We start from the raw sequence: 26,935 nt of genomic DNA, 5'->3' as shown, positions 1-26,935 counted from the left end.
CGCCCGTCCACGGCATGGCGATTCCCAGCATGATTGTCCTGCACTGCCCTGACCTCTTTGACTCCTCTCTGGGTCTGCTGAACAATGGATGGCAGATTACTGATTCTATTGAAAATGGTGCTTGTTTAATTAAACAATAAATAATATGTCACAATCACAGTTCTGTGGTTCATCCCTATTTCACAGATTAGGAAATTAAAAGTTAGAGAGACAAAGTCACTTGTTCAAGGTTGCCCAGCAACTCAGCAGCGGCAAACCCAGGCCGGACAGGTTCCATCCACCTTGGAGTGGGTAGCAGCAGTGAGGGGTAGGGTGGGTGTCAAGGAACCAGCCCCTCTTCCAGGGTGCTGGGGAGGCCTTGCTACTTTCCCAGGGTCACAGAGGCAGTGGCAGGGTGACTCCAGCTGCTTGACTCCCCGTAGTCGGTGAGGTCCTGAGCAGCCACCTGGACGCAATACCTGGTCCGGGGCCTCACGGCTCTGAGGGTGAAAGACGTGGCTTCAATGGGCCCCACCTGAGGACAGAAGGAGGCGGGTCAGTGGGATGAGGAGGCCAGGAAGGGCCACTGTGTGCACAGATCTGCGTGAATGAGCCTCAATCCTTTTGTTCCACCCTAAACGGCACACCCTCCACAGCCCCCTCCCAGTCTTTGGCCCCTCCTGGCCCTAACCTGTGTGGACTCCAGCACCTGCCCCAGAGCAGACTCGTTCAGGGGTCCTTTGTGCACCACACGGTCTCCAAGCGATGTCTCAGCAGTGAGAGCCCCACTCCCCAGACACCCCCACCAACCCCATTCCTTCTCCAGGCCCTAAACCAGAGCTTCTATCATTGGCCTCGATGCCTCCTCCCCTGTGGACCCTGGTCCACTATAGTAACCATGTCTTTGAATGTTTTTGCATCTTAGGATGAGTTGACATCTTACTGGAGGGAAACAGACTGCCCTTCTTGGGGTCAGCCAATTGTTAGCGATGGCAAAGGGTCAGCGCCAGGAGCACACATTTCATGTGCAAACCAACCAATCCTGAGTGTCTACCCTCACCACGCCCCCCCTTTCCTCCAATTTCCCACACGAGCCAGTGTTCCCCCTGCCTTTGATCAGCCCAGAGCCAGCTGCCAGGAGGCTCAAGACCACCCACGCAGCACAGAGCCCGCCTGAAGGACTCACACTCGCCACGCCAGGCGTTCACCCCTCCCATCTTTCCCTTCCTGTGAAACCCCAGCAGAGGCTGGGCCCTGGCTCTCTTCTCATTCCTGCTGCTGCCTCCTGCCGTCCTGATGTGGCCTGTGTGTCCCTGGATGGCTCGGCGAGTCCCCTTCTCTCAGGAAATGCAATCGATTCTCCGTGTCCCCACTTAGCCACCTCCGTGGATTAAAATCCCACGGACGTGAATGAGACACCCATCCACTCTGCCTCTCCTGCTGGCTCCTGATCGCTCTTCTTCCCTGCCCCTGCTGCTCCGCCCTCCCCCTCCTTGACTTGGCCCTCCCCTCCTTCCGGATCCCGCCTCCTCCTCACAGCCCCCCACCCCCACCCCAGGTCTGGCTACTCCCTCCCTTGCCCCACTCGAGTTGTCCCACATCATGGGCCGAGGTGACGCAGTAAGGCTTGAATTTACAGTAATGGTTGTACAAGTTCATGAACACACTCAAAGCCACTGGCTTGAGCACTTTAAAACGGTGAGTTTTCTGGCATGTGAATTCTATCTCAATTTAAGAACTGTGAAGATTTTTGAAAATTAAATTAACAGTGCTGACCAAGTGGCTCAGTTGGTTGGAGAGTCATCCAGTGTTCCAAAGGGTTGCGGGTTTGATCCGTGGCCGGGACCCTTATGGGAAACAACCAGTCGATGTTTCTCTCTCACATTGATGTTTCTCTCTCCCTTCCCCTCACTCTGAAATCAATAAACATATCCTTGGGCAAGGATTAAAGCAACTAAATTAATGGGCACCGATACAATTTGAAAGCCGGTACCTGGGCCACCTGCCACACTGGCACGGCTTGGCAGCACCGGGCGGCTGGCGCTGCGTCCTGAGAAGAGCAAGCGCAGCAGATCCCACGGGCACACAAACGGCTGTGAAAAGCCAGGCTCTGCAAAGACTCAGCTCGGCCCGGTACCGGACGCCAACCGGCCACCACCGGCCTTCCCAAACGCTCATTGGACCCTGTCTTCATTTCTTATTTTTTAAGAAGTTAAAACAATATATGTTGTTTTCAACCAAGGTGCAATTCATGTGGCCTAAAATGAACCATTCTACAGTGGACAATCCAGCGTCATTTAGCACATTCACAAGGTTGTGCAACCAGTACTTCTACTTCTAGAACATCCCATCAGCACCCCAAAGAAACCACATCCTCATCAGCAGTCACTGGCAACCCTGAATCCGCTTTCTGGCCCTGGGTTCCCTGTTCTGGACACTTCACATCTGGCCCCTCTCACTGAGCATCACGTGCCCGAGGTCAACCTCGGCGCAGCAGGTATCAGCGCTTTCATGGCTGAGGAACATTCCAGTGTGTGAGTGGGCCGTGTTTTGTGTGTCCTTCACCCACCAATGGACATTTGGGTTATTTCCACCTTTCGGCCGCTGTGAATAGCACTGCTAGGGACAACTGTGTGTAAGAATTTGTTTGAGTCCCTATTTTCCATTCAATCTGGGGCAGATACCCAGGAGTGGAGCGGCTGTGCTGCCTTCATTTCACACACCAGCCACAAGCAACCTCAGTCTACATGGGAGGTGCCGGTGCACTTTGCACATGCTATTCCCTCTACCCAGGAGTCACCCTTCCCAGTAACTCTTGTCTCCCTCACCTGGCGGAAGCGAGCAGTCCCGTGACGCTTGTATCGGATCCAGTACTTGAGTGAGAAGATATCTGGGAAGGGCCAGGACCTGGGAGGTTCCCACTGCACCCACAGCCGCTGCCCATGGAGGAGGCTCAGGCGTACACCTTCTGGAGGGTCTGGTTTGACTGACAGATAAACAAGAGACAGTCAGCAGAGTGTAGTTTCATTCATTCATTCACTCATTCATTCATTCAAACAACAAATAAATATCGACAGTCTACTGAGTGTCCAGAACATAGCAGTGACCAGCAGAGACCCAACTCATGTCCTTTTGGAGCTCAGTCCACAGGACAGAAGGCAAGAGACAAGGAGCAAACCCACTGATCACAGAGTAGGAAGAAAGTTCAGGAGTGCAAGGGAGGGAGTGGTTTGCAGTGTTTTTTTAAGACATAATTCACATGCCACAAAACTCACCCTTTCAAAGTATACAGTTGGTGGTTTGTAGCACACTCACAGTTGTGAATCACCACTATTTAATCGGGACATTCTCATCACCCCAGAAAGAAATTCCATACCCATGAGCAGTCAGTCACCCTTCCCTCATTCCTGGCAGGGACGGGGCCGGGCAGGCTGGGCAGGGCCCTGCAGACTTGGGCCTTTACCCCATGAGAGGTGGGAGCTAGGGGCTGTGAGCAAAAGCGGGGCATGACTAGGGTAACCTGACTAGGGTGATCATGGGTACGCTCTGGTGCCTGCTCCAGGAAAAGCATCCTTTGGGGCTTCTGGGAAAAGAGGGTGGGAACAAGAAACCAGGGAGGACAGTGGTCCAGGTGGGTCGGACCGGGTCATGAGCTTGGACTTGGAAGTTCAGGAAGGGGAGAAAGTGGGCAGATTCTCGACTGACTGTGAAGGTCGAGCCCACAGGATCCATGACAGAGGACAGGACTGGGTGATGGATGGAAGATGGGCAGGTGAGGGGGAAGAGCAGGAAAAAGCTGACAGCCCTCTGCACCCCCCACCACAGCACCCACTCACTGATGTGCTCTGGAACAAAGGCCACAAAGCTGCTGCTGACGCCCCAGGCGTGGACGGCCGTGATGTTCAGCATGTAGGGCACCATGGAGAACATTCGGATGTCTGGGATGGTGCAGCTGGTGGCTTCTGGTGTCGGCTGCGGGCAGGGATGGCTCTCCCCATGGGCGGCCACACCAAGCCTGGATATGGGATGGGCACTCTGATGGCCTCAGCACTTCCTGCTGGCTGGTCTTGTGCCTGGGACCCCGTGACCCCAAGTGGGGACAGCCAGTGGAGGATCCCTAGTCCAGGGTCCTGCTCATGTCTCTGTGAGACCCTGGGGGAGGCATTCACCTGACATCGCAGGGCCCACAGTGACCCAGGGCTTGGGAGAATTCCAACATTCTGAAGTCTACAGATTCACAGATTCTGGAATCTGAAAGAGGAGGATTCTGATACTCTCCATTTATGAGGCCCCAAGATTTTATTTATTTTTAGAGAAAGGGGAAGGGAGGGAGAGAATCATCAATTAGGTGCCTCTCGCACACCCCTAACTGGGAACCTGGTCCACAACCCAGGCATGTGTCCTGAGCAGGAATCGAACTGGCAACCTTTCAGTTTGTGGGCCAGTGCTCAGTCCGCTGAGTCACACCGGCCAGGGCATGAGACACGCTCTCCCTCTGAGATTTTAGACTTTGGAGGCTTGAGCTCAGTGCCATCCGCAGAACTTCCCACAACGTTCCCAATGCCCCGTTTCCACAGTGTCAGCTGCAGCAGCCATTAGCCGCCTGTGGCTGTCAGGCACCTGAAATGCAGCCAGCACAGCTGGGTGTGACTGTGACGTTTAATTTATTTTATCTAATCTAAATGTAATGTTTCCAGTGATCAAGAAACTTGCAAAAGTTGTTCAGAACAAGTTGGTTGTGTGAGTTTACTGCTTCAACTGCAAATTTTATGAAATCCAATCAGAGATCAAGAATTTCTGATGAAAGTCTATTATCTGAATTGAAACACATTATATGTATAAAGTCCACATAGAATTCTGAAGGCTTAGTATAAAAATGAGTAAGAACATAAAATATCTGTTAATTTTTTAAATGATTACATATAGAAACAATATTTTAGCTATCCCTATTAAATATTAGTTTCCATTCCAAATTTATATATATACATTGTATGATAAGCACATTCAATTATATTATGCTCAATCATATTAAAAGAGAAATATTTGGAATATATATTTAAATAAAATATTAAAATTAATTTTACCTATTTTTTGTTTTGTTTTGTTTTCCTTCTTCTCCTCTTACTTTTTAAATGTGATATCTAAAAAACTTTAAACTACACGTGTGGCTTGAGGCAGGTATTATAGGAAGTATATTTCTACAGGAATTTTTGTTGCCCCTGAATTCAGAGCGTTTCGGATTAGCCTAAGTCTGCAGTTGTCCGACCATAGGGGCGGCAGGCCCAGCTGAGGAACCTCCAGGAAGCCCCTCCAAGGCTCTCTGACCTGTACGTGGCAATGACAGAAGTGGGCCTGGTGGAGTTTGCAGCAGCCAGCAGGGTCCAGAAGCAATCCACGGCAATCGGGTACCTAAAGGCCCAGCACCACACCCTGGGCTGGGAGGGAACTGCTGGGGGCAGAGGGAGGAGCGTCAGACCTTGATCCACCCAGGACTGCGGTGCCCTGCCATGGGTTTGTCCCACCCCATTGCCAGCCAGTGCCAGGCATACAGTGGGTGCCCAATAAAGGTTTGTAGAATGAATGAGTATACGGATGACAGGTACTTAGGTCATCTCTCACCCCCATTACAACCTGCAAAGGAGGAACTATTGGCTCATTTTCTAGATGGGGAGGCTGAGGTTTAATAAGCCACAGAGAAGACCTGGGAAGTGCGGCGGAGCCCTGAGGGGAGTGAGATATTTTACCGTATTCCCTGTTACAGCTTTGTTTCCAAGCAGATGAAATGAATGCATGCCGTTAACCCCCACCCACCCCACCCCACCCTGTGACTCTCTCTCTCCCCCCTGCCCCCCACGGCTGTGGCTGCCACTACCTGGTGTCATTTTGGGGTAGGACTCATCTTCTCTGTGCCTGACTTTCCTCATCTGTGCAATAGGATGGCGGCCCTCTCCCACCAGGGGGCATGCATGCAGGAGGTGTGTGAGCTCTCACGCCACCCCAGAATGTCCCACAGCAGATAAAGTCCAGTCCCCAGACTGGCCCTGGCCACCCACAGCCCCAGGGGTCCATCATACCTTCTCTCCCACTGCAAGATGAGTAGCCAGCCCAGAGGGCAAGGGCCAGGAGGAGGCTTGGGGCCATGGTTCTGGTGGGCTCTGCTTTCAGGAGCTGGGGCAGGGAGCACCCCTGGGGAGGCAGGACACTCAGACCCACCTGGGGAACCGGCCTCTGTTGAGGCCCCCCACTTCCCCTTCTCTGGGTCTGACTCACTGGCAGGTGGTGGGCCCAGGAGAGTCAAACAGGGACGGTGGAGGAGCCTCAGTTCGCTTACCGGCCACCCTGGGACACAGCGCGGAAGGCTCTGAGGATGGGGGCAGGGAGAAGAGGCCTCGAAAGGGAGAAGTGGAGACCCTGTGGCCTTTCCCAGCATAGTCAGTCCTTCCTTCCGGCTGCAGTGAGCAGGGGCTGGGGAAACCCCGGGAGGGGGATGATGACATGGAGGAAGACAGAGACAAGGACAGGATGGGAGAGACAGAGAGAAATCCAGGGAGACTCAGCAGAGACAGAGAGGAAAGGAGACAGAGAGAGAAGAGAACTAGACACAGATGAGAGAGGCAGAGGCAGAGACAGGGAGAGGAAAGAGAAACAGACAAGACACAGAGAGACAGAGACACAAAGAGAGGAGCCCAGAGACTGAGACAGAGGCAGACAAACATCTAGGAAAAAAGAATAGATAGGGACGAGAGACACCCAGATATCTACACAGGAGACTCCCATTCACTCAGCGACCACAGCGATGGGGTCCCACACTTTCCGGCCACACTCCACACCCCTGGCCACAGAGACACAGAAACCAGACCCTGGGGAGGCAGCCCCCACCCCACCAAGGACATTCTCCTAGCAGTGGGGATGCCCAGGACCAGGCTGGATAGTGGGGGCATTCACAGCCATGGTCATCCCCACTCCCTTAGCTGGAAAGAGCTGAGAACCCCCTGGGGATTTCAGGGAAGTTGCCCAGGGACCCGGAGGTTGAGGGTGGGACTCTCCCTCCCAGGGGCCCAGTTTAGGGTAAGGAAAGTGAGGTAAGCGCAGGCTTGGCTCCTTCACTTAACACATGGATGTTTTGTTCATTGTGAACTTTTTAGCAGCCATTGTGCCTTTTTCAAATGTTGCATCAGCACCGTGTTCATCTTGGGGACCGAGATTTTGGTGTGGGAGGGCTGTGCTCATTCTCCTTGCCCTGATCTTTAAGATCTACTCTGAGCCACTCCCTCCCCTCCTTGCAGTGGGAGCCCAGCAATCAGGCCACACACTTTTCTCTGCTCCATGAGTTTTATTCCTGGGGTGGCATCTGGTGACAGGAGTGAGGGGACTCACAGATTCTCTGACGAGGGGTGGGCATGGTTAGGGCCTGAGTGATAAACAGCCAGCCAGGGACAGTCGGGAGGGCCAGGCGGACGGATCGCATCTCCGAGTTCAGAAGATCAGTGCCTGAGCCCCAGTGTGCCCCATGCAGAGCCTGGCGGCAGGGGTCAGTGTTCCGAGGCTTAGCGCCCCTGAGCCTGGAGCCTCTGCATCTGTAGGATCTGGCTCAGAATCCGTTGCACATCTTCGTCCATCTGGCCCTGGGGTGGGGGGAGCAGAGGGAGACCTGGGTGCCCCACCACTGTACAGATGGGGAAACAGAGGCCCAAGAGCAGCCAGTGGTACAGCCAGAGCCAGGGCTGACTCACCTGAATGGCGTACAGGAGGTGGCTCCTATACAAGGCCACCACCGCGCTGTGGTCCCTGGCAGCTTCCTGTATATGGTGGAGGGGCACTCAGAGAAGCAAAACACCCCCAAGACACCAAATGATCCCCTTTGCACCCTGAGCCCCTATTTTGATGGCATGGACCAGTGTGGCAGTGCCGGTTGACAAAATATTGCAACATTTTCCTCCCACACCTGGCACGTTGGCCCCAGGGCCCCGTGCCCCACCCCAGCCCTCTCCCGGCTCCCCGTGTGTGCCCAGGGCAGCTCTCACCTCCAGCTGCCCCTGGAGAGCCTTCACCTGCCCACGGAGGGCCTCCACCTCGGGGCTGCCTGGGGCTGCTGGCTGGCCCTTCAGCGCTTCTTTAAGACTGAAGACCTCCTTGGAGAGCTCTGTGATCTGGGGCGGGAATGGGAGGTGTCAGCTGTCGCCTGGCCACCCTGAGGCCAGGGCTGGAATAGCAGCGGTAAGGAAGATGGGAAGGGGCTTGCAAGGGAAGGTCACATCCTAGTGGCTAGCAAACTCTGGCCCGTGGGCTAATAATGGTCAGAGGATTAAAAGTCAAAAGGACAAATGTTATTTTGTGGATCATGAACATTATATCGAATTCACATTTCCATGTGCATACATAAAATTTTGTTGGTGGGTGGCCACGCCCATTCGTGTTCACATCACCTGTGGCTCCTGCTGCAATGGCAGACCTGAGCCAAAAACGCCGCCTATGGGGCCCTTCACGGTGAAGGCTGACCCTGCCACACCCCCTCTCGGAGTCTCTGCAAAGGGAAGACTGATGGAACTGGGGGGCAGTCAGCCTGGGGGAGCTGTGTCAGAAAGCAGGGGTTTGGGTCCCTCTCTAGGTTTCCTCATCTGTGAGGTAAGAATAACCATGGTTCTCACAAGTTAACTGATTCTGACTGGTGATTAAGTTTAAACTGCTTAGCACTCAGTCAGTGCTGAGCTTTATTATTATTTCTGTAGATCAGAGGTTCTCAGTCACAGGCCATTCTGCCCCCAGAGGACACTTGGCAATGTCCGGGGCTGCTCCTGGAATCAAGTGGGGGGGGGGGTCAGGGATGCTGCTCAACACCCCAAAGCGCCCAGGACACCCCCACAGAGAGCACTGCCCCTGAATGTCACTAGTGCTAAGAACGAGGAAACCTGCTGCAAGTAAAGCATAACCCCTACTGTCATTTTATCTTCATTTTACAGAGGTAGAAATGGGCACTCAGAGAGGTCGAGTGACTTATCCAACGTCACAGAGCAAGTTGTGTCTGGGTGACTCTTTGCACTGAAGTGCCTGGGGCTCTCAGGGTCACATTCACTGTCCGGGACATGCTGTGGGACTTTGATCTGTTCGCTTTGCCTCTCAGAGCCTCATTTTGCTCATCTGGAAGGTGTAGATAAAAATGCTTTCTGCTGTTTGGGTTGTGAGATTAAAAATGATGGTATGTGAAAAAATGGCTGAGTCAATAACCAGAGGCCTCTGTTATCATTATGCTTACTATTTAAGAAAAGAACTTGGGCTCTGGCTGGTGTGGCTCAGTGGACTGAGTGCCAGCCTGCAAACTAAAAGGTCACCAGTTCGATTTTCAGTCACGGCACATGCCTGGTTTGAAGGCCAGGTCCCTGGTTAGAGGTGTGTGAGAGACAACCGATCAATGTATCTCTCACATACTGATGTTTCTCTCCCTCTCCTTCTCCCTCCTTTCCCCTCTCTCTAGAAATAAATAAATAAAATCTTAAAAAAAAAAAAAGAAAAGAACTTGGGAACTTGGGTTTGAACCCTGGAGGAACCACTGCACAGCTACGTAACCTCGGGCAAGAGGCTTCCTCTCTCTGTGCCTCAGTTTCCTCAAATGGGGATAATACAAGCGCCAATTTAATTGGAACTTAATATGAGGATTAGATGCATTATCCATGTCAAACGTGCAGCACAGGGCCCGGCATGCAATAAGCGCTCAGTAAACGTTACTGTGGCAGTAATTAGTAGTCGGAACAGTGGCCTGTCTGTATGTCTGAGTTGACCCCATCCTTTTCCTTGCCTCAGACTCCTACCTGGAAAATGGGCTCATTTCCCAGAACCCTTTTAGCTGGGACATTTCTTGGATTCCTGCCAACCTCTGTTGAGTGGGGGCCCTGACCAAGTATAGGAAAAGGGGACCCACCTTCTTGTCCTTCTCTTTGGCCCTGTCCAAGGCCTCCTGGGCACGGCTCTGGGCCTGGCGCGCTTTCTCAGCCTCGGTGCGCAGTCCCCGTAGCTGCTGCTCTGCCGTAGCTAGCTGGGCCTCGGCCGCATGCCGTTCACTCTTCATGAATAGTGCCTCGCGCTGCACCTGTGGCCCAAGCCAATGTGTGACCCTGAAAACACTTGGACCCCAAAGACGTCTGGACCCTACAGGTCCTCTGACCCTCTATTTTGACCTGAGGACATTTAAGCCCATTTTGACCTTAAGGAGTTTGACTCAGGAAGTTCTCAATTCCCCAGGGTACTATGAACATTTTCACCCTGCCAAACACCTCTGATCTGCTAGCTGTGTTGCCACAGACTTAAACTCTCTGTGTCTCAGAGACACAGAGGACTATAAAATGAGGATAATTATAGCCCCTTATTTCACAGGGTGGTTATGAGGATAAAATGAGCAAATACATGGATATGCTTGTAACAGTGCCTGGCACACAGTAACCGCTCTAGTTGAGTTGCTGATATTATTATTATTATTATTATTACCACTAATGTTCTTTCCTCTGCCAGTGGTTGAAGGTAGACTTCTTAAAAAATGAATGAAAAACAGAATTTGGATGAAAAGCAAACAGATGGCCAAAAGTTGGTGACTGCATTTTTACAAAAATGTCAAGATCAGAGAGCGATGTTAGATTTGCAAGAATTGACCCTGGGCAGGCAGGTAACACCTGCCTTTATAGAAATAGCAGCTCCAGAAAAAAGTAGACAATAATTAGATGTTACAATGAGTATAGATTGGTCATACATGAACAACTTAAATACATCCTAAACTGACTGATACATCAAACCAGACTTGTAAAGTCTACCTGAAAAACAAGTGATCGTGAGCAAGGCGAAAACTGAGGACATCCATGCAGATGGCTATACTTAGGCTGGGTTGGGATCAAGGGCCCAGCCCGTTTAAAAGGGGGTGTTCTTGGAAAAATACCCATTCTAGTTGTCATTTATAGATTGCCTGTATCATCACTGTCCTAAGTAGCTAACATAAATTAAACCACTTATTTCTACATAAGGATTAGAAACTATTACAGTCCCCATTACATGGGTGAGTAAACAAGCTCAGAGAGGAATTTGCTTTCCTGGCAAGTGATGAATATAGCTTCTTATTTACATACTTGCTAAAACAGTTCCCAGTTTTGTTTTGTTTTTTAATTTAAGAAAAAAGGTGGAGTCAAAAGGTCCACTCTCAAGGACTAAATAAATATTCCCTGGGTTTAAAAAAAAAGTCAGCATCAAAATCTACTGGGTTCAAAATGAGATCAAAGACCCCTGTGCATGATGTTCTCTTCCAGAACGGGCTGGAGCATCAACATAATCAGAAGCTAAAGTGACAATCTCAAAAGAGGCAGCTGGGAAAAAAAAATGTAGAATCATTTTGACCAGCAGAGAAAATGGACACTTGGTAAAAACATCAGGGGAAAACCCCTAATTCATTGCTTGCAAAAAAAAGAACTTGGGGTTCTGACTGGCACAGCTCAGCTGATGGAGCCAAGTGAAAGGTCACTGGTTCAGCTCCGGTCAGGGCACATGCAGGGCTGCGGGTTCCGGTCCCTGGTTGGGGCGTGTGTGAGAAGCATTCGATCTGTTTGTCACACGCACTGATGTCTCTCTCTCTCTTCATCCCTCCCTTCCCCTCTCTCTAAATAGATAAATCAAATTTTTGCAAAATTTTTTAAAAGTGAACTTGGGGAGATGAACACACAATACAATTACACACTTGTACACCTGAAGCCTATATAATTGTACTAACCCATGTCACAGGCCTGGGTTGTGGGCCACGTCCCCGTCAGGGGCATGCAAGAGGCAACCAATAAATGCTTCTCTTGCACATCGATGATTCTTTCCCTCTTTTTCTTCCTCCCTACCCTCTCTAAAAGTTAATAAATAAAATCTTCAAAAAAAATAAAAAAAGAAAACCTATGAGAATTCCTCCATGACTTTGGGGTACAAATACATTTTATAAATGTATTCCAAAAAGTGCTAACCATTAGGAAAAAATGATGAGGTCAAAATGGCCAAAAAGTTTTAAAGAAGAAAACACAAACAAAATAAAATAAAAGAAAAGGAAAGGAAAAAAAGAAGAAAATGCAAGTGGAAACCTTCAGGAGGTCAAAATGGCTGCAGGGTCAAAAAGAACCTGGAACCACTGGCAGGGTGAAGGGTCTGCAGCACTGAAATCTATGGAATTGGGACACCTCTTGGCTGTAGGGTCGAAACAGATGACCCAGTGGCTGCAGGGTGTGCCCGGTGGGGGGCCCAGCCAAGCTCACCTGGAAGACCTCAGCACTGGTCTTCTCGTGTCGGCGTCCTAGCTCCTCTAGCTGCCCCTCCAGCCGGGTCACTTCGGCCTGCAGTGTACCCACTATGCGCTCATGCTCCAAGCGGGCCACGCTGCCCACACGTTCCCGTTCCAGCTCTGCCCGCAGCCGGGCAGCCTCCTTGCCCGTGGCCACCACCTCCTGCTCCAGGCTGGCCGCCCGGCCCCTCAGCTCCAGGGCCTCCTCCTGCAGCCGGTGATGCTCCGAGGCTGGCACAGCGGACTGGCGGAGCACCTCTGAGGCCTCTCGCAGCTCCGCCAGGCCTTGCCGAGCCTCCTCACAAGCAGCGGCCAGCGCAGCAGCCTGGGCCTCGGCTGCATCCCGAGCCTGGCCCAACTCGGCAGCTGCTGCCCGCTGCTGTTCCTCAGCGGCCTTGGCGGTGGTCAGCTGCTTCTGCAGCACTTCCAGCTCCCGGATTTGCTCCAGTCGCACCTCCTCCCGCTGGGCCAGCTCTGCCCGCAGGCCCCGAGCCTCCTCCTCAGCAAGCAGCCTGCCAGCCCGGGCCTCATCCAGCCAGGCCGAGGTGGCCTCTAGCTCCCGAAGACGGGAGTCCCGGTCCCGGAGATCCTCCCGGGCCTGCTCCAGGGCTGCCCTAAGTTGGACCGTGTCACTGCTGCCTCCACCGCCAGCCCCACCACCCTCAGCCTCACATACCCGCTCAGCCTCCGTAGCCTCCCACTTGCCACGGGCTGCCTCCAGCTCGTTGGCCGCCTCCCTTTCCCGCTGCCAGAGGGCCTCCTCCAAGCCACGAATCCTCATCTCCAGCTCAGTTTGTAGCTTTTCGGAGGCCTCGGCGGCACCAGGGTGTAGAACGGGGCCCGTGGGGACCCTAGGAGTGGTGGCCTCCATGTCCACGGTCTCTGCGCCTGTGAGCTGTCCGTCCACAGCGCCCTCTCCATTGGCCTTGATTTCTGGTTCCTCTGCTTTCCTATTTGTGGCCTCTGCTCCCGTGGCCTGTGTTTCCAGGTTTCCTCCTTCTAGATCTTTCATTTCTGTGACCTCAGCCCCTGTGGCCTCGGTACCCAGGGCTGTGGCTCCTGCACCCTCTGTTTCCACGGCCTGAGTGTCCATAGGTTTTGTTTCCATGGCCTCAGTCCCTATAGATGCTGCTTCCAAAGTCCTGGCTCCTGTGGTTTCAACTCCTGCAGCCTCCTCATCTGTGGTCTCAGATCCATTAACTTTGTTTTCTGGAGCCACAGAGCCATCAAGCTCCATTTCTGTTGGCCCATTTCGGGTGGTCTTGGCTCCTGTGCCCTTGCACTCCCCAGGGGCCACCTTCTCTTCTCTAGGGGTCCCTTGTACTTCCCGCTGCTCCAATTCCCGCACAGCCTTGGCGTGCTGCCTGCGCAGCTGGTCAAACTCAGCCCGCAGGGAGTCATAGAGGGCCAGGGGGACGACCTCGGCTGAACCATTTGCCTCCATTTCATCCTTCTCAAAGCTCTCCAGGATCTGGGTGGGGGCGGGGTGGGAGCCACAGGGAACTGAAGTGGCTGTAGAGGCACAGGGCAGTCTTGCCACCTTCCCCACCCACAGGCTCAGCCACGTGTCCACCCCAAAACCCTGGGGGACAATCCCTCACATCTGTCTCCAGCCCACTACCCCAGGCCTCAGTTTCCCCACCTGAACCTTCTCCATAAGCTCCTGGTTCTGTCTGGTGAGGGCATCCACCTGTTCCTGCAGCGAGGCCAAGAGCTCCTGGGCTGACGCGCTTAGCTGCTTGGAGAGCAGCGTCTGGGCCCCTGGCAGGGGCACGGAGTCAGACCCTGGGGTCCCAAGCCACGGGGAATGGAAGCTGGGGTCTGGAGCAGCGCTTTGGGGCCCCCGGGGCATGTGAAATAAACAACAAGTGAGGGCCAACCTTCCTTTCAGCTTCAAACTCTCCCCATGCCTGTGGGTAAAAACTCCATCCCCTGGGACCCCAGGGACCAGGTGGGTGGGAGTGCATGGGGGGAGGACAAGGTAGGGGCTCACCTGGCAAGTCGGACAGCTCACCCTCCTCATCCTGCAGGGTGGCCACATCATAGCTGGTGTTCTCCCGCTCATTCTGGTGGGGGGCAATGTCTGGCTTGAGTCCAGCCCCCCTCCCAACCTCGTCCCCCCAGGAATCTAGAGTGGACAGCGGTTCATGGGTCTGTCTGACTCACAAATATTCACTGAGTGCCTACTGTGTGCCTGGGATATGCCAGGCTACCAGAAAGACTAGCAAACGGCCCCATCACTGACTGAGTGTGTGACTACAACCCCGACGCCTGGGGCCGTACACGCAGCCTGGACACGTGGGACTGCGGGAGGGGCGGCGGGGCACACCTCACGAGGGCGCGTCTGCGCCGTGTGAGGCTGCAGCCTGCAGTGAGCACGTGTGTGCCGCGCATGCGTGCTCCTGTGCGAGTTCCTGTGATGGTGTGTGATTCTGAACTAAAACACCGACTTGTGTTTCAGTCTGTTGTGTGTGGGGTTGCGTTTTGCGTGTGTATGAATATGTCTGTGTACTTACGTACTTTGTGAACTGTATGTATGTGTATTTGTGGGTGTACCGTCTGTATGTGATTGAATGAGAAGTGTTTGTTGTGTGCATGTATTTGTAAGGAGTGTGATTGTGCTTTTATGGGCTGTTTGTTGTCCATTTGCCTGTTGTATGTGTAACACTACATGCTGGGAGCATGGCCATCCATCTCTGTGTGTATGTGAGTGTGTGGGATTGTATATGTTGGTAAATGTCCATTATGTGTGTATTATCTGTGTGTGATTGTATTTGTGTTTGTTGCGTGCGAGACTGTATGCATATTAGTGTGGCTGTCATGTAACTGATTTGAGAGGCCCCTCCCCTGAGGGCCCCACCCCCACTGTCTACCCAGCCCACCTCCAGCAGGGACAGCCGACTCTGCAAACTTTCCACCTCCCTTCCCAAACTCTCCTTCTCCTCTTGCTTCTCTGCCAGCAGCTGCTGTAGCTCTTGCACCTGGAGGAGGGTGGCGGAGGCTCAGCCTCCAGGAAGAAACATGGGACAGCTGGGAGGGCTCTCCCCTGACCTTCCGCCTACCTGTCTCTCCAGGCTGTGAAGGGAGCTGGCCTCCGCCTCTGGCAGCTTATGAAAGAAGCAGGGACAGGACTTGGATCTGGGCTGGGGGCCTCCCTGGCCCACTTCCTGCTTAGCAGCCCTCCCTCCCAACCACAGACACCCACTGTGCCCCTACTGCACACCCAGCACTGCTCTGCCTGCCCATTCATTACTAAGTGCTTATTGAGTGCCTGCTTTGTGCCAGACCCCATTTTTGACCACTAATTCATTCATTCATTCAGTCAGTCACTCACTCAAATATTTGTCCATCCTATAAATATTTATCAAGCATCTACTGTGAGCCAGGCACCATTAACTATGCCTTCCCTCGTGGGCTTACAATCAAATGGGTGAACAAGAATAAAATATATAGTATGCCCAACAGCAGTAAGTGCTTTACATAAAAATAAAGGGGACTGGGAAGTGAATGAAAAAGAGTGTTGCAAACTTTTCATATTTTAAATACGATGGGCAGGAAAAGTGTATTTGACAGGGGGTCTTCGAGCAAAGACCTGAAGGAGGTAAGCAAGGGAGCCATGGAGAGATCTGAGAGAAGAGTGGTCCAGGCAAAGGGCACAGCACATGCAAAGGCCCTGAGGCAGGATCATGCCTGGTGTGTTGGAGGAACAGTGAGGAGGCCTATGAGGCTAAAGCAGAGCAAGTGAGGGGAAGAGAGAGAGGTGACAGTGGGCAGGTAGAAGCAGTCTTCTCCCCAGAATTCACCCCACCCCAGTCTGAGGGCCACCCCTGCGTCCCTGCTGCTCCTCACCTCCTGCTTCCTCCGTTCCTGGTGCTGCTCCAGGCCCCGGATCTTCTGAAGCAGGCGGCCCCTCTCCTGCCGCAGCCTCACGATCTCCTCGTAGGCCTCGCGATCATCCTGCTCTCCCAACCCCAGCACCCACCACTTTCACATGAGGCTCAAGGGCTGTCCCACCACGTACCTGAGCAGGAGCTTCCTCCCCCCATTCCTACCCCTGAAGACCCTCACTCTCCTCCATTGCCAAGGCATCTCTCACCGGCACAGGGATGCTGGCAGGAGGCTGAGGCGCCTTCCGCTTCTTGGGAGCCCCTCGCTTCTCGTGGCTGGACACGGAGTTCTGGTGGGAGGGAGCGGAGGAACACACGGGAAACATGCCAGCCTCCCACCTGGCTCAGTCGGCCCACTATGTGTTCCAAGCCCCAGCTCTGGCCTCCCTGCCTGCGTGATCCTGAGCAAGTCCCTGCTCCTGCTGGGCCTCACTTATTCCAGGGTAAAGGGGAATAAGACCACGTTCTCTGAGAACTCCAGGTCTTATGCTTTACTTTCTCATCTTCTTCAGGCTTTGGGACTTTCCCCAGAGAGGCCAGACTGTCTCCAAGTGTCCTTTCCCCCTGGAACTAAGGTGCTGAACGCTGGGCGTGGGAAAGAGGCCAGACCTGCCTCCTCACCTAACTACATCATCCCGCAGGAATCTCAGTGCCCCTCACCCCCGACCCTGTCCCATGATCTGACCCCATCCTTCCCATGCTCTCACCAGTTCTAGGAGTTAATGCTGTGGGTAACGCTGCCACTTGGTGGCAAAGTACCCCAAAGGTAGCATTCTTCCCAAAGATGTCCTTTCAAGTCCTAACCCTGAGGCAGGGGTCCATCTCTTCCTTCTCATCCCACAGAACTTGGGGCAAGGGGAAGGTAGTGTGTGCATAGGGAGGGGGCTCATCCACTGCTTAGAGGTCCATACCTGAGATGAGGCCTCGCCTGAGTCATCCTCTAGGAGAGAAGGGAAGAAAGAAAAGCAGGGTCAGGCACTGTGTTCTAGGGACTCCACTCCCCACCCTAGGAAGGGCATCAGTGAACTCAGGGGACTTTATGGGGGTGGCTCCTGATATCCCAAGAATCAGAACTGTTAAGCTGGGAATCAACTACTTTGGCATAATACTGATAGGAGGAGCCTTGAAACTCTCAAAAAGACAGGACAGTGGCAGCTCCAAATGGGGCAAGTGGGATGCCAATTCTCAGAAAAGACAAAGATGACGCAGGAAAGTAGAGTGGACCCCTAGACTATTCTAAAAGCTCTGGTGCTCCTCGAAACTGTCTAGAGTAGGATCAGGGAGCCATAAAACCTCCTATAATGTAGCATATAGGGATACCTTGAAACTATCCACAGTAGGGAAAGGGGTAGCAAGAAACTGCCTAGAAGGAGGGTGCCTGAAATTGCTTAGAGGTGGGGTTTGCATACCGCTGGGTGGTGAGGGGCGCTGGGCCGCTTCCTGCAGGAGGTGCAGAATAAGTTTGTCCCCTGCCAGGGTGCCGTAGTGAGTAGCGTCCTGGCCCAGTGTGTCCGTGATGCCCGGCTGAGCCCCTCCCTGCAGCAGCACCTCCACTGTTTCAGGGCTGGCCCCCTCACAGGCCAGCATGAGGGCCGTCCTACCAGGAGAGGGGGCTACTGAGAGGGTAAGGACAGCCTCAAACCCCTACACCTTCCTCAACACCCAGCCTGGGTTGAGGAAGGAGGTCAACTAGGTCCCCCGACCAGAGGGGCTAAGAGGCTTCACAGTGTCACACAGGCACACAAGGAAATAGCCAGGAGAGGCGCTCACCTGCCCTGCAGGTCCTGGTCATTCACGGCAGCCCCGTGCTGCAGGAGCAGGCGGCACAGATCTGTGTGACACATCTGAGCTGCTATGAGGAGGGGCGTTGTACCCAACTGGCGGGAGTAGGGTGAGGAATGAAACATCAGAGACCGGCCCTGGGAGGCCGGGAAGCCTATACAACTGTCACCTGAAACTCCCATGCTTTTCAAAGGGCGCCTGGGATACTGCCACGTGTGGCAGTATCTGTCAAGCACAGCATCTTTCCCCAGAAGATCCCAGAGGCTCACCCGGTCTCGGGGATTCAGATGTGCCTTGAAGGAGCAGAGCATTTCTGAGGAAGAGATGCAGCCACCAGCCGCTGGAAAAAGGCAAAAGGAAGATATATATATCTTCCTTTACAGGCAAGGAAACTGAGGCCCAATCAGGTCCATGGTCACCCAGAGGGGTCAGAGGCAGAGCCACCACGATCAGGACCCAGGGCTGCTGACTCCTGGTCCCAAGCGCTTTCACCATTCTACTGTGCTTCTCTCAGGGTAGAACTTCAGGCTGATTTTCGTGTATGCCCCCTCCTTGATTCACCTAGCACTTACCCTGTACCTACTATGCACAAAACCCTCACACAGAGAGCATTAGTGTTTACGAGAGAGATCAGACCTCAGCTGAAGTTGGACAGGCTTCTCGAGGTTTGATCTGACTTCCGTTTTGAAAGTTAAAGAGGGAGGGTATTGGTTACTGTAAGGATAAGGGTTCTGAGCTGGAAGCTGGGTGAGGTTAATATGGGAGATGGTATGGATGCCCAGAGCCTCAAAAAGAGGTGGAAGGGCTTTCTGCTGGGAGGTGTTGCTGGACGAGTCAACAAATTGTGATGTCTGCTGTGTGCCCAAGGGACTACAGGATTGTGTTTGCTGCTATAATTCTAATGCTTAGAACAAAACCTGGTAGTAGCAGGTTCTTGAGAAGTATTTACTGGATGAAAAAAGCCAATGACCCTGGCTGGTATAGCTCAGTGGATTGAGCGCGGGCCTACGAACCAGACAGTTGTGGTTTGATTCCCGGTCAGGGCACATGCCGGGGTTGCAGGCTGGTTCCCTGCAGGCCAGTTCCCAGCAGGGGACCCACGAAAGGCAACCGTACATTGATGTTTCTCTCCTTCTCTCCTTCCCTTCCCCTCTAAAGATAAATAAATAAATAAAAATCTTAAAAAAAAAAAAAAGCCAATGAGCTTCCACAGCGTGACCTAAGGCACTGCTACCACTAGGAGGCAGCATACTACAACCGCAGGGAATAAAATTCTGAAGTGGGCCCAAACGGATTCTCTGTCCCCAAGAGGACGAACACAGTCCTCTAGAGTCATCAGTTAAAGTCATTCCAGAATGTCATGGGCATGGTGCACAGAGGTAGGGCTGAGTTCTGGCTCAAGGAGGTAGGTCCCTTCCCCTTCCTCAGGGACAGAGTTTGAATTGGATGAGTGTAAAGGCTACCTGGACCTCTGGCCTTCCGGAGATTCCCGAGGAGTTCCTCCAAGGAAATTACACTCTGGTCACCCCCCCACCCCCACCACCCTCCCCCCAGCCTGGCATACAGTAGGCTGGGCTTTGGGATCAGACCGCCTAGGTCCTCCCTACTTTTTTGTGGGTGAACCTCAATTACCTTGTCTGTCCAAGGGGATCATTGACCTGTGGCTCAAAGGGTCACTGAGGCCCAGCTCCTGACACACAGTAGGTGCTCAGCAAGGAGGAAAGAGAAGGAAGGCAGGTCCCCAGAGCCCTGGGTAGAATAAGCCCCAAGCCCAGCACCCTCTGGGCCCTGGAGGGCAGGGCAAGGCTGGGTGTACCCACCTGCATGATGCAGAGCTGTCCACCCACTGCTATCCACAATATCCACCACGCAAGATGCCTGGGGAGAGGTTGGGCCAGGTCATTTGAGGAGCTGTTCCTCTTCATTGCTGGTTTCTGTGGGAACTGCCCCTCCTTGGCTCTGCTGTATTCAGGCTTCTTGCCCTACCCCTTCCTCCTCTCCCACTCACCTGCTCTGTGGAGCCTGTCTCTGCAGGGGCCTCTGAGTGACTCTTTGTTTTTATAAAAGTTGATGAGAGAAAGGGGATAGGGAGGAGCTCAGTAAGCAGCTGAGGGTTTGGGGAGTAGATGGGAACTCTAAGAGTACCTGTGGCCAAGGAAGTACCTAGGGCTTGGGAGAAACTGGAGCTCAGGAAATACCTGGCATTGGGGGAATAACTTGTATGTAGGAAGTATCTGGACACTCAGGAAGAAGCAGCTCAGGAGTGAAAGGGGCCAAGAAATCGCTAGGATTCAGGGAGTGCATGGGCTTCATGGAAGTGCTTAAGTCAGGAGCAGTCAGGGCAAGGGAGTATCTGAGACAAGAAAGGAAATGACCTGTAGCAGTTGCTTCAAGCACTGCGGGTGCCCATACTTGGCAGCCAGGTGGAGGGCATTGTAACCTGAAAAGGAGAGAGGATTTAGTAGGGCTCCCAATACTCAGGAAGCTCTGGCTGCTCCCCAGCTTGTGTCAACTATTTGTGATGATTGTTTCCCTGTGTCTAGCAAGTCCCCAAACCCAGGTACTTCTCAAAACCATGCTACTCCCTGTGGTCAGAGACTCTCCAAGCCCCAGCTAGTCTGTCCCAGACAGTCTCATCTCTGTTACACACTCCCACCTACCCTCCAAGCCCTACTGCCCCAGCTGCTTCCCATATCCCCAGCTATTCTACACGCTCAGCCTCACTGAAGTGCTAGCCATGCCCCTCAGAGTGCACAGCTGTTCTGTGTGTCGCACCTAATCCACACACCCTTGCTATTCCATGTGCCAGCTGCGTCCCTGCCTTTGATACTGGACAAATTTGCAGTTACTCTACACATCTTGGCACTATTTGTTGCCTAAAGCTTCAGACATGGCTATGCCCCATGCCTAGTTACTCCCTAAGCCCCAAATACTTCTTATGGCCATGTAATCTATCTCAGTTATTCCCTCAGATGCCTCGTTAAGTCATAAACCCAGATTCTCCTATTCCAGCTACTCCCAGAGCTCCAGCTACCTCTAAACCCCAGCTACTCCACATACTCAGTTACTCTGTCCAAATTCCACTTCTTATTCCCATGCCCCCAGATACTTCTCAAGCTCACATACTCCTCTGTTGCAACTACTTCCTCTGACTCAACCACAAACTGAGTCCCAGCTACTCCTCATCTACAAATTGACTCACCTTGCTTGGTGACAGCAATGGTCCCTGTCCTTGGGCACCAGAGCCTGACACCCTGTGACACCCTGGGGGCACTAAAAGGAACCCCCTCTTTCTCAGCAAGACACTGAGGACGTGAAGTAGGGCCCAGCTGGACCCTCAGGCTGTGTACCTGGTCTGAGTTCCTCCTCCCTCCCCTGGGGCCTGGTGGGCAGTACCTGCCCCATCCGTGCTCATGACGTTGGCGCCGTGTGCCAGCATCACCTCCATACAGCTGGCTGCACCCCTCATAGCTGCCAGGTGGAACCTTGAAGTCATAAGTAAAGGGTCAGCCGTAGGGTGACTAACCCTCAGCCATCACAACCCCCAGGTGTGGGCACTCACGCAGACTTGCCCTCGGGGTCCAGCTTCGTAGGCACCAGACCCTTGCGGACGATGAGGGAGGCCACTCGCGCGGCATCATTGTTCTCCACAGCCTGCAGCAGCCTCTCATCACTTTTGCCCCAGTCCTGGCTCTGTGGGGCACACCCAGAGGACCGTGGCGCCAGGCAGCCACTGCCCCCTTCCCACTACCCCCGGTAGGGGCTTTGGGCTCTCACCGCCCACCCCTGGGCACTTGCCTGGCGCCTGACTCTGGCTGCCGGCTTCGGGATGGGGCAGGGACCACAGGGTGGGCAGGAGCCGAGGTCGGCGGGGCTGAGCCGCAGCTGCGGGGGTTGGGGGGGTCAGGTGGTCCTGACTGGGGTCCTCAGTGTCCTCCCAGCCTGTGCGCCAGGTCCTCTGGCGCCATCACCCCAAATGTCCATCCAAACCCATCGCCAGCATCCTCCCATGAAACCATCCCAGATAAGCCTCCCAGCATCTTTCCTTAAAGTGTCCCCCACACCTAGACCCCAACCTGTCCCTTAGTGAACAGCTACCTGCCCAACGTCGCCTCACCAAACCGACCCACACATCTTTCTGAACTACCATCATAAGTCTTGCCATAGGAAACCTTAAAAGTGTCCCTTTAAATGTCCCTCGGAACCACCCTCTGCCATTGATCCTACCACCACCCCTAAAATGCCACAATCGTGACCCAATGTCCTCCAAAATCTGTTCCCCAAAACCATAGCTTGAAATGCATTCCAAAATGTCTTTCCCAAGTTCTTGATGTGTTCTCTAAAACTGTCCCCCAAATGACTTCATCATCTGTCCCCAAAATGTCCTTCCCTGAAAATCTCTCAAATGTCCTCTGAATTTGTTCTCCAAATGTCAGTATCTTTCCCAAAAATGATCCCCCAAAATAGCATCCAAACTACCCCCTCAATGACCCCTTCCAAAACTGTTCTCCAAAGTGTCCCTTCAAATACAGTCTCAATTATCCTAAGTGTCCCCATTTGTTCTCAAAGTCCCCATCTGTCTCCCCCAAAGCCCCATCCATCCCCCCAACCTCTGCCCCCACCCAGCTCTTCTTCCAGGGGCTGAGGGTGGGGAGGGGTGGGATGGGGGAGAGTTGGGAGCCGAGTCCCACCGGCTCCCAGGCCCCTCCTCTGGCCCTACCGCAGAGGAGTTGGCGGAGCACAGACACAGCTGCTTCATGGCGTCGGTGGCCGGAGGGGCAGGAGGGAGGGACAGGCACTGACAGAGCTCGGTGGTCAGACCTGATAGTGGTGCCAAACCGGCGCTGCCCTCCCTACTCCCTTACCCGCTTGACCCCCTCCCGAGTGCCCCTCCCCCAAGGTAATGGGGCGAGCCGGGAGGGGGCTGGGCAGAAATGGGAGTGTGGGGGTGGGACAGGGGAATGGTGCCGCCCTAGCCCGACCTGACCTGATTTCCAAGAGGAGGCTGCTGCCAAGGGGCCTGGCTCCCTCATCCCTGCAGGCTGCCCACTGGATCTCCACGGACCAGCCTGCCTGCGTGGTCTCCACCTCCTTCAAGCTGGCTGGGAGTGGCATGTGAACTCTCCGCCTGAGCCCTGGACAGACAGAGCCTCCCACCGCCGCCCTGACATCCTGGCTCACTCACCCAGCATTCATTCACTCATTGCCCCATTCATTCACTCATTCAACCCTCATTCATCCATTCATTCAACTGCCAGTGGGGCTCTGCGGTCTGACAGACCTGAATTTGAATCCAGAGTCACACCCTCTGTACCCCCACATGTACTACTACCTGTGTAACTCCACTAAGATACTTACCTGCTTTGGACTTCACTTTCCTCATCTGGGAAATGGGTTTCATAATAAATAGTAGCTACCACAGAGGGTTATTGGAGGACCATGAGGCACTTTATGCAAAGCACTCGGGACATTGCCCAGTAGATGGTAAATGCACCATAAACATGAGTTCACTCATCAAACAAAGATGTGGTTGGCCCTGGTCAGGGTGGCTCAGTTGGTTGGGCGTGAGCCTGCAAACTGAAAGGTTGCAGGTTTGATTTCTGGTCAGGGCACATGCCTGGGTTATGGATTCAGTCCCCAGTCAGGGCGTGTGCAGGAGGCAACTGGTTGAGGTTTGTCTCTCACGCCATTGCTTCTCTCTCCTCTCTTTCCCCCTCCCGTCCCCTCTCTATAGAATCAATAAAAAGAAATTTAAAAAGTTAAAAAAAAAAGAGACGTGTTTGGGCCTGTGTGCATATCTAACACTGAGTCCTGGGGGTGCCGGATGGTAAGTGCTTGGTGAGACCACTGTACGGAGGGGGCACGGCCGTGGGCTCTCACTCCAAGGGGCTTGTCCAAAGAGGAGCCCGAAACGGACCCCTGGGCTCAGGCCTCGGATTTCCAGCTGCCCTGGCCTGTCCTCCTGGGCGGGTCCCCACAGTGCGCCACAGGCACCGCGTCCCCCAGGGGCTCAAGCCAAGTTCTGGCATTATCTGGCCCCTCTCTCTCCCTGACACCGGATCCACCAGGCCAACCCCACCGGCTGTAAACTACCGCAGGTCCAACCCTTCTCGCTTGTGGTCCAGCCCCATCACCAAGCTGGGGATGCCCGCTCCCTGGTCTCTCAGCCTTTGTCCTGGTCCCCTTTGTCCTTTGTCTTTCAGCTTCCTAAAGCCTGCATCAGATACTCCCCACCCCCCACCCCGCCCCCGCACCAAAGTCTTCAGCAACCTCACTCTGCATCAAATGCAGACGGCGCACATGGCCCTGGAAGTTCTAAGGCAGGGAATCTGCAAACTGATCCTTAACTAAATCCCACCCTTGCCTGGTTTGTCAGGTTCGAGAACTCAGAATGGATTTTACGTTTTTAACTAAGGGAGCAGAACTCAAAAGAATAATTTAGTGATGTGTGAAAATCACACGAAATTCACATTTTGGTGTCCATAAAGTTTTTTTTTTAATATTTTTTATTTATTTATCTTTAGAGGGGAAGGGAAGGAGAGAGGGAGAGAAACATCAATGTATGGTTGCCTTTTGTGCATCCCCTGCTGGGAACTGGCCTGCAGGGAACTGGTCTGCAACCCAGGTATGTGCCCTAACTGGGAATCGAACCGCGATTGTCTGGTTCGCAGGCCCGCGCTCAATCCACTGAGCTACACCAGCCAGGCCATAAAGTTTTATTGGAACAGAGCTACGCCGACCCATAAAGATGGCCTATAACTGCTCCCAAGTTGCAATGGCAGAATTGAGGCTGGAGGGTCAAAGAAGCCAAAAATATTTATTGTCTGGCCCTTAACAGGAAAAATGTGCCCACCCCTACTCTAAACACCCGCCCTTGTCAACTCCCTGAGCTCATCTCCCCTACGTTATTTCCCCTGGTCCAATCCATCCTGATGCAGTGGCCTCCCTTTGGGTCCGCAAACAGCTTGGTCCAACCTCCAGGTTTTGCTCTTGCTGTTCTCTCCACCTGAGTACCAACCCTCGGGCACTGTCCTTCGCTACCGTCTGCCCCGAAGACGCCCCTTCAGAGAGCCTGCTCTCACCACTCTTGTCACTCTCTAGCCGCTTAGTAGGGTTTATTTCTCCTCCACTGCTCTTAGCACCATCTGCCATCATACTGTGTACATTCCGAAACATTGTTTCTTTTTTTTTTTCATTCTGTTTCTTCTTGGTCTCTCCCCTAGAATGTCATTTGCACAGGGCAGGGACTCTGGTCTATCACGGTCACTGCTGCATCCCTAGCAGGTGCTGGGGATAGAGTTTGCAGAACCCAGTGCAAAACGAAAATGCGGGGCCTCTTGTTAAAAAGCTATCAGGAATTTCAAGATGGTAAGAGCAGAGTATTAAACCAAACAAACACCTAAACAGCGCCTGGCACACAGTAGGTAATAAGTGTTTGTTGAATGAATTAAAGAAATGGTGACTCTGGTGAGTAAATATGAGAGAAAGAAAGAGGTTTTCCCGGAATCATTGAGGCACTGGGACTCTATGAATCTCTAAAACCCCAATCTTTTTCTTGTGGGATTTTTCTAAAAGCTGAAATAAGGGCAGCAGGCCAGTAGAAGACCAGTTAACTCCTATTTGCTGGATGGAAACACTAAGGCCCAGAGCAAGTACTGCTGTCTGCTGGGGCCTTGAAGAAGAGGCTGGTTTTAGAGAAGCACAATGGACCGGGAGGGCCCGCAGGCAGCAGAAGAGGACTGGAGCAAGGGTGTGAGGGCCAGACCGTGTGCTGAGAAGAGGGGAATAAAAGGTCCGCTGAGACATGAGGTGGGACTTCTGCAGTCATGGGTGTTTGCTTTCTTCCCTTGGGGAGCTGAACAAAGGCTGAACCTGACTCCTGCTGTCTGCTGAGAAACTGGAGCCGGGCAGGTGGAGGGAGAGACGGCAGATGCCATGCCGGATGTGTGTGTTGCCGGGGAGGGAGGGATGCAGGACTAGCTTCTCCCCTCCTTCCTCCCTTAGGCCTCCCAGCTACTACTGCAGTGCACCCAGCCCAACCCAGGCTCCTCCCTGTTATGAGTAAACACTATCCCCCGCCCCCCAGATACCTCCAGAGACCCTCACACTCAGTTTGACATTTTAACACCCGCCAGTCCCTCCTTCTCCCTCCCCCTTGACTTTGTGCCACACACCTATCAAAAAACACCCCTGCCCGGAATTGGGAGTTGTTGTTTTGTTTTTTGGGTTTTTTTTAGTGGCAGAAAACTTTTTGAAAAATTTGATTTCAGTATAATTCTGCTTTTGAAATTAAAGTTATTTGTTTGGCTTACCACTGGCTACAACTTCAGAAATTTTGGGGGACTAATGTGAAAAATCTAAGTTAGGAACTGATCCCAAACTGTAAGAATAAGTTCAGGGTCATCCCACAGGGCATGGAGCTGAGCTCGTGTCCTGTTTTGTAGGAGGTCAGTGAGTCATTAACTCCTTTCTAGTTCTCTCTCTGTTCTCCTTCTCTCTCTCTTTTTTAAAGGTTTTATTTATTTATTTTAAGAGAGAGGGGAAGGGAGGAAAAAAGAGAGGGAGAGAAACATCAATGTGTGGTTGCCTCTTGCGTGTCCCCAGCTGGGGACCTGGTCCACAACCCAGGCCTGTGCCCTGATGGGATTCAAACCAACAGACCCTTTGCTTCACAGTCCAGCACTCAAGCCACTGAGCCACACCAGCCAAGGCTCTTTCTCTATCTTCAATCAATGCACTAGCCCCCTGCCCACCCCCGCCCCCGCAAAAAAAGCCCAAATCATGAGGAAGTCTGGTGTCTCAATTTCAAGCTATGTGACCTTAGGCAAATTTCTTAACCTCTCTAGGCCTCCATTCCTCATCTATAAAGTGGGGATAATAAAAGCTACTACTTCATTAAGAGAATTTAATGTACTAACATTTGCAAAGCACATGGTAAGCTATTTATAGTATTTGAACATAAATAAGTAAAACGAAAATAAATGAAATAAAAATGAAT

At 52.9% G+C, this 26,935-nt stretch overlaps 2 protein-coding genes across 5 annotated transcripts; both read right to left on the bottom strand.

The window, feature by feature from the left end:
• Positions 1-103: 103 nt before the first annotated feature.
• Positions 104-6,356, bottom strand: EBI3 (Epstein-Barr virus induced 3). Of its 2 annotated transcripts, none has more exons than XM_053658756.1 (5): positions 6,054-6,356; positions 5,305-5,425; positions 3,816-3,994; positions 2,808-2,965; positions 104-514 (listed from the first exon to the last, which is right to left on the bottom strand). In XM_053658756.1, exons 1-5 carry the CDS (start codon positions 6,118-6,120, stop codon positions 362-364), a joined length of 678 nt encoding a protein of 225 aa, XP_053514731.1. In that variant the 5' UTR covers positions 6,121-6,356; the 3' UTR covers positions 104-361. The 2 variants fall into 2 exon arrangements, with proteins under 2 accessions (XP_053514731.1, XP_053514730.1); XM_053658755.1 differs by having other exon boundaries at positions 5,305-5,428; positions 6,054-6,355.
• Positions 6,357-7,044: 688 nt separating this feature from the next.
• On the bottom strand, positions 7,045-22,770 carry ANKRD24 (ankyrin repeat domain 24). 3 transcript variants are annotated; one of them, XM_037165336.2, is made up of 21 exons: positions 22,658-22,770; positions 21,736-21,822; positions 21,500-21,630; positions 21,334-21,422; positions 20,313-20,377; positions 19,758-19,815; positions 18,207-18,277; positions 17,926-18,032; positions 17,565-17,752; positions 17,067-17,095; positions 16,365-16,445; positions 16,118-16,225; positions 15,331-15,375; positions 15,151-15,249; positions 14,262-14,334; positions 13,911-14,029; positions 12,243-13,739; positions 9,896-10,063; positions 8,004-8,129; positions 7,713-7,778; positions 7,045-7,604 (listed from the first exon to the last, which is right to left on the bottom strand). In XM_037165336.2, exons 1-21 carry the CDS (start codon positions 22,694-22,696, stop codon positions 7,527-7,529), a joined length of 3,324 nt encoding a protein of 1,107 aa, XP_037021231.2. In that variant the 5' UTR covers positions 22,697-22,770; the 3' UTR covers positions 7,045-7,526. The 3 variants fall into 3 exon arrangements, with proteins under 3 accessions (XP_037021231.2, XP_053514729.1, XP_053514728.1); XM_053658754.1 differs by lacking the exon at positions 21,736-21,822 and having other exon boundaries at positions 7,045-7,630; XM_053658753.1 differs by lacking the exon at positions 21,736-21,822.
• Positions 22,771-26,935: the final 4,165 nt, after the last annotated feature.

This window comes from Artibeus jamaicensis, unplaced genomic scaffold, assembly GCF_021234435.1.
Source record: "Artibeus jamaicensis isolate MK-2021 breed Jamaican fruit bat unplaced genomic scaffold, CSHL_Jam_final scaffold_537, whole genome shotgun sequence".
Lineage (NCBI taxonomy): Eukaryota > Metazoa > Chordata > Mammalia > Chiroptera > Phyllostomidae > Artibeus > Artibeus jamaicensis.
Note: the sequence above shows the minus strand (reverse complement) of the source record. Positions and strands in the feature narration are given on the sequence as shown.